Source organism: Gavialis gangeticus, unplaced genomic scaffold, assembly GCF_001723915.1.
Source record: "Gavialis gangeticus isolate Ggan-Ray unplaced genomic scaffold, GavGan_comp1, whole genome shotgun sequence".
Classification (NCBI taxonomy): domain Eukaryota; kingdom Metazoa; phylum Chordata; order Crocodylia; family Gavialidae; genus Gavialis; species Gavialis gangeticus.
In genome coordinates, this window is record NW_017729003.1 from 8,462,785 (window position 1) to 8,472,529 (window position 9,745).

Here is a 9,745-nt window from a genome sequence, read left to right on the forward strand (position 1 = left end):
CGGGCGGGCCGGGCTGGGGCGGGCCGGGGCGGGGCCGCAGGGCTCGGCGGTAACGTTGTCCCGCCGTAGGTGCTGGGCCGGGCCTACGCAGTGTTGAGCGACCCCGAGCAGCGCGCCGTGTACGATGAGCAGGGCCTGGTGGATGAGGAGTCGGACGCGCGGAGCCAGGACCGCGACTGGGCCGAGTACTGGAGACTGCTCTTTAAGAAGGTGGGTGTCGGGTCCCCTCCTGGATCCTCCCTCAGGCTCCGGAGGGTTTGCCTCTTGCCTGCATCTGGGTGTTTGCAGCCCTGGTAGTATCTCACTGCCCCTGGAGGGATTTTGCAGCTGCCAGGTTGGGAGGAGCCAGCCAAGGACCTTCTCTGCAGGAGCAGGGCTAGCGACCTACCGCCCTTGTGCCACATTCCACCTGTGGATGTGTGGTGTCAGTGGCACCTGGTGCAGGCGCTCTCCCCAGACTGCCTTACTCAATGGTATTAATTATGTAGCCACCTTCTAATTCCTTGCTCTGACAGACTAAACACACACAAGGACCTAGGTGTTCTGGCAGGGCTTTGTACCCAACAGCTAAATGTAATTCCTACAGCCCCTGCTCAGGTCTTTCCTCATCTTGGAGGCACCTTCAAGTCCAGTGGTCACTGGACTTGAAGTAGATCTCAGAGCCTCTTGGGGTAGATCTGAGGCTGGTGTGGGAGGGCTGAGTGCCCATGTGCATGCACATGCATGCTCCAGCCCAGCAGGTCAGTCCATGGGGGAGAGAAGGGGCAGGGGCTAGATCGCGGTCCCTGCGGTGAGGGACAGTGCTGCAGAAGCAGGGGTAAATTGAGTGTGGGGGACTTACTTGCTGGGGAGGTGTGTCCCCAGATAACTTTTTCTGCCGCTGCCTTGATCTGTCTGTCCCCGCCCCCTTTCTTTCCTCGCAGACTTACCTGCTTGCAGGGGGTAGATGGCACACAGTAGATCTTGGGTTGCTTTTAAATGCCAAAGGTAATCTCCTACTTTACAAGGTTGGAGACCGCTGCTCAAGTCCATCAGCACCTGGTTTGTTTTGTTTTTATTTTTGTATCCATTTTCATTGGGCATGTGAAGTTCTGAGTGTGGTGGCCCTCCCCCTGCTGCCAGGAAGATGATAGTAGCAGTGCAGGTTCTAGTACCCACATCTGAGCTAGACCGGGTCATTTTGTCCTGCAGCTGGAAAAAGTTACCTACTCCTGGTCCAGGGACATCCATGAGATAAAGGGGGACAGAGCAGGACAAAGCTGAAGAGACTTGGCGGTTGACACTGAGACTGAACCACTTGGTGGTTCTGCCAAGGCTCCTTACTCTGTTTTAGACCAAATGTCAGCAGTGCTCCCTCTTTTTAGGGTGACTTGGTAGCAGGGTTGTAGAGCCCAAAAACTTGTCTAACCTTTCTTCCAAGTATATCTTCCAATAGAAGATATTACCAGACAGACCTTGTTTATCACAATTTGAGACAGTCTTGAGCTACAGTGCTGACAAAGGAAGAGGAAACAAAGTGTCTTTCTTTGAGGTCCTTGTGTTAGTACCACTATGTTTCATCAAATAGAAGATGGTCTTGAATTGAAGATGGGTAAATTTTCTGACTCTTGGTTTAAACAGAAGCCCCTCTTCCCCCTACATCCCCCTACCCGCACACACATCCCAAATAAAGATCTGTTTACAAGTCTGTAGCCTCTGTGGTATATACAAGAGGTTTTTACTTTTGCCTCAGGTTGGAGATGCAAGTCATCTCTAAAAGAAATCTTGGCTTTAAAAAATATGTTTTGTACTTGAGGGAATACAAGGGATATTTTAATGTGGTTTAACCACAGAGGACATCGATGACCAGACCAATAGTTCAGTTTCTCCAGAACTTGTTTTAAAAGATAGTGATGGGTACGTGCGCACACAGTACAGTCTTGAATCTTAGCTAGTAGAGAAGATCATGGGAGGCATGCTGGGCTGTAGTGTATGGGGCCTTTTAATTCTTTATTTTCTTGCAAACTTGCTTTCTGCAAGTTTTATAATTAATGAAATTGTGCATGCTTTATTTTTTTTTTTTTAATTCAGATCACCATAAAAGATATTCAGGATTTTGAGAAAAAGTACAAAGGTTCAGAAGAAGAGCTGGCTGACATTAAATCAGCATATAAAGATTTCAAAGGTGACATGGACAAGATTATGGAATCTGTGCTGTGTGTGGATTATACAGATGAACCCAGGATAAGGAAGATTATACAGCAAGCCATTGACTCGGGAGAAGTTCCATCCTATAAAGCTTTCATTAAAGAAGCTAAACAGAAAATGGACGCAAGAAAAAGGAGGGTATGTTAAAATGTATACCAGGGCCCCAAAAGAATATAAATGCCATTTGGTATTGAATGCCAAATATAAATATTTAAAAATGCATTTCACTTAAATCCATGTAGACTGTGCTTCTCTGTGCTTTTTAATTTCTCTTCCTGATACAATTGCAATACCCCTGTCCATCACCTAGATGTTAAATTTGGCCAGTCTCGGAACTCTGCATTTTTTTTCCTCAGAAATAACTTAATTCTTCAAACATCACATGTTCTAAAATTATAATCAGGTTTTGAAAAGTTTCTATGCAATCATAGGCTTTGTTTGCATTTTACTTTCTACTTGCATTTTTTTCTATATGAATATGGTTTCCCTTCTGCTAACAACTTGGCAAAAGTTTCAGTATAATTGGACTTGATGTAAAAGGGTATCTCAGATCATGAGAACAAAATATTATTTTACTTTAAGGTATCCCACCATGGTATTCACTTCTTGTACCATAAAACTGATGGTCGCACTTCTTGTACCATCAAGTTTGATTCTCATTTAAACAGTACAAGCTATTTAAATACATGTCAGACAGCAACAATTAACATACCTTCCCAGTGGTGGAATCATTAAGGGATAAGTGTTTGTGTTTAAAATAAATTGTAATTCTTGTGGACATGCTACCTTAAATAAATAATAGTTTTCTGCTAGAGATTTTGTTTCTTTGCTCTTGTTTGCATGTAGACCACAAAAAACTAAAAAATCAGTCTGCTATAACAACATTTTGGTCAAATGCAATACTAAGGAGTAGCAGTTAATTGCTATTTCAGGCTGAAGAAGAAGCTAAAGAAGCAGAGAAGTCCAGGGAAGAACTAGGCCTTGGTGAAGGAGAAGATGACTTGAAAGCACTTATTCAAGTAAGATTTTTCAGAATGTCTGGAAAGAGGATGTTGTTATCTCAGTTATTGTTAACTAATTTTTGGGGATCGTGTGGATATAATAATCTGATCCTTGAAACTACATATTCATCTACCTTAGTTCAGAATCTGATCCCCCTAGTGCTATAGTTCTGTGCATTCTTATTTACTCTTCAGAAGGTTCTAATCAACATTGAGCATAATGCAAAATCTTGTTGCATAAATCCTATTTTTAAAATGACCTGGTTTGTTGCAGTTATCACAAGTCATGCGTTTAGATCTGTAAGACAAGTGGCTGACCTGCAGTGCATGTGCAGCCTCTGTGGTGCATAGCAGATTGAGGAGTAGGCAGGGAGCAGAAGCAGCAGCAGCAGAAGGGTTTGGAATAGCACTTGGTGAGGGCACAGGACTTGACTTTTGGCATGTTTTCTGTACAGGCTTGTTCCCATTGCCATTAGATATGGCACAGTGAAGGATGCATCAGTGCATGTGCTGTCCCTGATGGGACTGGATAGCAATACTCTTCCGTGGTGTATCCTTGCTTGGAAAGGTTCCACTGAGTAATGGTGGCTTCTGCTGGTGCAGTAGAGTAAGGACATATGCGATCATCCTGTATTTGCTGTCTTGGGGCAGCTAGGTGTACTGAAATGCTTTTCTCTGTGCTATTGAATACTCCATTTTATATCTTTAGCTCATTCTTCCCAGTAGTGTCAAATGGGCATAACTGGGGCATGAATAAGAGCAAGAGCGGTGAGGCTCAGTCCTTAAGAATATTACAGAATATGCAGGATTGAAGGAAGCAACTAGAGTAACAGATGTTCTAGCTCCTTTTATTGACTCTATGGCCCTTTCTACATGTACAGGTAAAAGCGCAAAGGGATCAAATGTGCATTTCATGCAATTGTATATTAGCACCTTATTGCTAGTACAGGGGAAGCCCAATCTTCAGCTCCTCCTACACTGGCAAGAGGCAAGCTCTCATGGCTGAGCCCCCCACACACCCCAATTAAGGGGCTCCCAGATGCAGGGGCAATCTCCCTGTCCTGGGAGTGTGGGCCAACCCTGCATTAGAGGAATTGCCCCTGCAGCAATCCTGTGGCCCCGGGGAGCTTGCCAGAAGGCATGCTACAGGATTTGCAGCCCTGACTAGGTGAGGTGCACCCCTGTGGCTGGGAGCCCTGTCAGTTGACTGGGCTCCTAGCCACAGGGGAGACCCGGCTGCATGTGCAAATTTAAACTACATTGGGTTGGAGTTTTTTGTAATGTGATAAGTACTTTGCATTTATAGCTGATCTCAAGTCGATTCCGCAATTTACCAGGTAATTGCATGATACCTGTAACACATAGAGGGGGCCTAAGTGATGATCAGACACCCTCAAAGTTCTCATCTTAAGGATTTAGTTAAATAACTGGATTCTTTAAAGGATGAAAAAGTAGTAGGGGTGCACCGATAAATTATTTTTTTTGTCTGATATCGTTAGCTGATGATTAACCAGCCATATTGGCTGAAGCGGATCCAATAACTGATATTTAGTAATGGTGCAAGGCATTTTAAACTACTGACCTAAATAAACCCTTTTTTGTTTGCCTTGCACACGCATACACACGCCTCCTGCCTGCTCTGGCCCTTGAGGAAGGTAGTGACAACCTTATTCCCATACATGTGGCCCCTTTGCCCACAACTCCTGCCAGCAGCTCTGCTCCCCTTGCAGCATGTCCTGCCATCCCAGCTGGGTGGGGTGGACCCTTGTGCAGACAGCGGTACCAGGTACATTTGGAGCCCAGACCATGCCACTACCACAGTGCTGGCAAGCTCCTGCAGCCGCTGGGGAGAAGCTGCTTTTGCAAAGGCACTCAGTGCCTGATGGAGCAAAATCTCTCTCACACAGCACCTTACCCCACTTGTGTGCAGCCCAGTCTCCACGGCAGCCCTAGTGTCAGACCCCTGCTGTGCACAGTGTTGCCATGGCAGCGGCAGCAGCAGGAGCCAGTAACAGTCTGTTTGAGCGTGGCCCCCTGTGACCATTCCCTGGTACCCTCTCCCACTCCTGGTGGTCATTGGGACCTGTAGTCTGCTGTGGGTCGGGCCAGCAGCAGGGCATGGAAACCGGACTATCCTCGCACACTGTCCTAATTAGTTACAATGACCAAAAAAAGCTGATAACCAATAATGTCATTTCCTTTTATCATTGCCAGTCCAATAGCCAACCAGTATATTGGTGCACCCTTAAAAAGTAGCTGTTGAAGATGCATCCCCCAGCCTGGTGTATTTGATCAGGAGTTTACTGGTCCATGATATGGATCTATCTTTGTCATTTCTAGATAGGATGTTTATACTCACATTTTATGTGAGGTCAGTACATCTTAACTTCCTTTACAAGCTGAAGCTAGGAAAGCTGTTATTACTTGATTTGTGGATTGCCTTCATATAAACACAGCATGCAGCTCCAGAGACACTGATTTGCCTTCTGTTTTCCTAGTGGGATTTAAAGTGCTGACTCTTACCCAAAAGCCATGTCCGGATGAGCACAGATGTTTGGTTCCTCAGGGACAAATAGCAGTGGCACACCTTGTGCTGCTACTAGTTCTCCCCAAGCAATGCCTATGCCACATGCACTGATGTACAGCAGGTTACCTTGGGTGGGGTAGGGGAGGCTGGGACCAGCAACTGCTGGCCTCAGCTGCCTTACCTGGGGGCTGGGGCACCTGGAACATGGCTCTAGCAGGCCAGGCTCTAGTTTTGGGTGGTGCCTGCTGCTGCCCTGCTTTTTTTTCTGTGTGAGGTTTTTTTGATCCTGGAATCTCAAGGTCAAAAATAAACCAAACACCCCAGCACTGCAAGGTAGCAGCACAGGAAATGCCTGAATGTGCACATAACCACATGGCCACACTTGTCTGGACACGGTCAAAGAGTCTAAGTTGGTCTGATTCTGAGGAGTGTTGAGCATCTTGAAGTCCATTTGGGGAATTACAGGGGCATGGTTCCTTCAAAAAGCTAAGTCAGAAGTGACTTCAAGCCACTCTTTTGAAGAATTATCTGCGTTCCTGTATCATGCTGCTAAGGTTGGCAAAGATGCTAGAGTTAAAGCTCCTCTGATGTAAAAGGGAGCTGTTAAAAGGGGGCTCATGAGAACCTTTTAACTTTTACAATTCTCTGCTTGCTTCCTTGCACCCCCCCCATCTTGTTGGGTTTTTTTTTTTAGTTGCCTCTGCCTTTTTACATCTTCAAATTAATTCTTATAAATTAAGTTATCCCTGGTTAGGAAATTCCATGGATCTTTTTTTTTTTTTTTTTTTTTTACAGTTTCTATATTCCCTTCTAAATGCATCCCAGCATCTTTATTTATATTGTTTCTATTAATACTTTTTGGTAAAAATGTTATCTTGTTTACTTTATAGACTAGAAATCAGAATCGGAAAAAAGAAATGGACAACTTTCTGGCTCAGCTAGAAGCAAAATATGGAAATAAATCTAAGAAAGGAGGAAAGAAAATGTCACTCAAGAAAGGGAAGAAATAAACAGTGAGTTCCCAGCCTCTTTTGCCCACATGAGAACATCTCAATCTCAGTAAACATCTGCAATCTTCCAGTTTGTCAGTATATGGATGTATCAATCCTTGTAGATGGAAAGATATGGCAAAATGCACTCTGAAGCGAATGTAGATAAATTCCCTGGCAACTTGTAATGAAGGTTAAATAGGCTCTTGATAGCAAATATTACAATACTTTCTTATATTAAGCTAATTGGGAGGTGTATGTCTGCTCGTAGTTGAGTTGTATAATACATCAAACCTTGCCAACTGTCACTGGCAAGATTGCTGGTTTTAAAACGGATCAGTGTATCCTGAATCAGCATTTAATGTGTCCAGCCATGGGAACCAACATGCGTTAGTAATTAACTAGTATCTTGTTTAATCCCGTTCTTTTTTTTTTATATATATAGTCCCTGCACAGCAGTTCTCAATAGGGCAAGTTACTTTCAGATATTTCTGTGTTTTTTATAAATATATTTCTGAAACTGTAGCTTTAATAAAATAAATGGTGGTTTTGCAAAAGCCTGCAGTATCCTTACTTCTCCAACCTGAAAATTTGTTTTCATCATTTGCTATCTAAAATAGAGGAACAGTGTCTTGAACAGCTGACATTCAACTGGTTCAAGTATAGTAGTAAAAACAGTACTGCAGTATCTGACTACAACAGGGTTGCTTGTCCACTTAAGGAAGAGCAGATGCTGATCACTGGGAGCTTTAGAAAGCTAAGACAGAGCAGCAGGGGGGGAGCAAACTGTCAGACAGTGGACTCAACCATCAGCTGCACAGAGTGGCTGGACTGCTGTACAAAAGCCACGCCACAGGAAACCCCTCCCTGTAGCTGGGAGGAGATGATACAGTTTTTGTTTGCTTGTTTTATTTAAAGACTCTTATTGGTATGGTGTGGCTGAGGACCTAGCTAGTCAGGGAGCAAAAGCTGGCCTGAAGAAGCCTTGGGTGCACTGATGTCAAATCAACAATTAAAACGATGAAGACAAGAAGTCACTTCACTGGTATAGCTATGAGTCCTTTGTCTGCAATCATGTGTTTTTCAGGATCATTAATACTTGTCATGATGTACTACAAAGTTAAAATTGGAATTAAAAAAGCTCAGTAGTTCATTATTCTTCAAAATAGAATATTTGTAAGATACAAGAATGTTCTCCTGAAGCAGGTGTATGGATGAAGCCAAGAAAATTCTAATGGGTGAGAGTATACGTGTGATAAGTTCATCAAGAAAAAACACTTTAAAGGCAGCAGAAATTCATATATTATGCAGCGATACAAATTTGAAGGGGTATTCACTTAATTTCTGTATTACAATTAAATTATTAAGAAAAATCTGGGGGGAGGAATGTACTATGAGCCTTTGCTGCTGGAAAGTAAAGGATGTTGGAAATGCTTATAGCTTTCCAAGATTAGTTCTGAAATTTAATAGAGTTTTAACAAGTTTCAATTAAAATATATTGTAAAGATTAAGTTTTCAGGAAGCTAGCAGTATTCTATGCTGTTATCTTAAGTCCTTATTGTAATTATAGCATTTTTAGCAATTACCCCTCTATAGCAGTTAATGCAAAATAAGTCTCACCAAGGAAATCATTTAATAGATGTTTGTCAACCTTCTATACAAAATATAGGAATTGTATATGTTTTGAAGCTGAATTGCACTTCACTGGATTTTGTAATTTGTCTTTTGGTCCTAGTCTACATCTGCAAGTTACTAGCTGCATTAACATCATCCAGGCTAAATTTCCAGGCTGCCTTTAAGTGTTAGTGGATTGTAACAAATCCTTGAGTAATGGAAAAGTTATTTTGGTCTCTAAAAAGAGGACATCTTGGTATGAACTGAATAAAACTGTCCTGACCAAGTTTTATTTTTCTTTGTTTCCATAAAGCATGTAACAGGTATAATAACCAAGATTATTTGTGCCTTTGGCTATAAAAGGATTTACAGTTTAACTACATGCAGAAAATTAATGCATCTACCAGAGCACTAACATAAACATGGTACATATATAAACATACTCAGCTAATTCTGAAGTGTTTTGGTATCCTGTGTGATTAATATCAGAGAATGAGAGGTTTAATGAATGAAATCTTTAGGGATCTAGGAATTGCAGAGTTGTTGAAAGGTCCCAAAAAGTCTAAGAGCTTTTCCTCAATCCCACTCCTGCTTCATGGGACTTTAGGTCAGATGCAGAGCACAGCCTTTTAGTTTCCTTGCAGCTGAGTTTGTAGACTTCTGGGATAAAAGGGCTAATTAGGATATTCATTTGGTTCAGTTTGTGGTTTTTTTTTTTTTAACTATACAATCTTTCACCAAGAGTCTTCTCTCTATTATCTTCTATTCACACAGAAGGAAAAAGAAAATAAGTGGAAGCCAACAAACAAGAAAAAGCTTGAACTAGATGGAGAAATAGTTCCCTCTCCAGGAATCTGGCTATCTTTCCCTTGACAGGAACTTCAGCCTGTAAAGATCAATTCTGTCCCATAGTGACAGTTTTCTTGCAGGAAAGAACAGGAAAGTTATCTGACAAGATACCAGTTTTCTTAATTGTACGTGATGGCGTGAAACTACAAACTCAGTGGAAACTTAAAAAAGGGTTTTGACTTTTTTTTTTAATTGTATATAAAAAGTGATTCAGTTTTTGTTTAACAAAGCAGCAACTATCTTCACGTGGTAGCCGGATAATTTGTTGTCCAAAAATATAATAAAAGACTGACCTTGTCTCTTATCTGTAGCCTGGCACTTATCAGTACAAGTAAGTCCTGGAGCTAATCTCTACTTAAACAGTATTATAAATTTTAAAGTTACACATGAAATGCAAGCTTCATACTGAAGTAAGACTAATTTAAACCATAGTGTTCACTACAACTGAATACATCCCAGTATGTTGATCTCTTATAGATGTGAACTGCAAAGCTGAACAAGTCCTGCATACTGAAACAGACACTACTTTGTTAAAAAAATTAAGACCGACAGATGTATCCTCTGACATTACATCATAA

At 42.1% G+C, this 9,745-nt stretch overlaps 1 protein-coding gene across 1 annotated transcript in view; it reads left to right on the forward strand.

Moving 5' to 3' along the window:
- The window catches only part of DNAJC9 (DnaJ heat shock protein family (Hsp40) member C9), a 7,665-nt gene extending 403 nt beyond the window's left edge, over positions 1–7,262 (forward strand). The window contains exons 2-5 of the mRNA XM_019507780.1: positions 68–210; positions 2,071–2,325; positions 3,120–3,206; positions 6,606–7,262. Of these exons, the coding sequence (XP_019363325.1) occupies positions 68–210; positions 2,071–2,325; positions 3,120–3,206; positions 6,606–6,725 (605 nt within the window). The 3' untranslated portion in view covers positions 6,726–7,262. The remainder of the gene's footprint in view (positions 1–67; positions 211–2,070; positions 2,326–3,119; positions 3,207–6,605) is intronic.
- Positions 7,263–9,745: the final 2,483 nt, after the last annotated feature.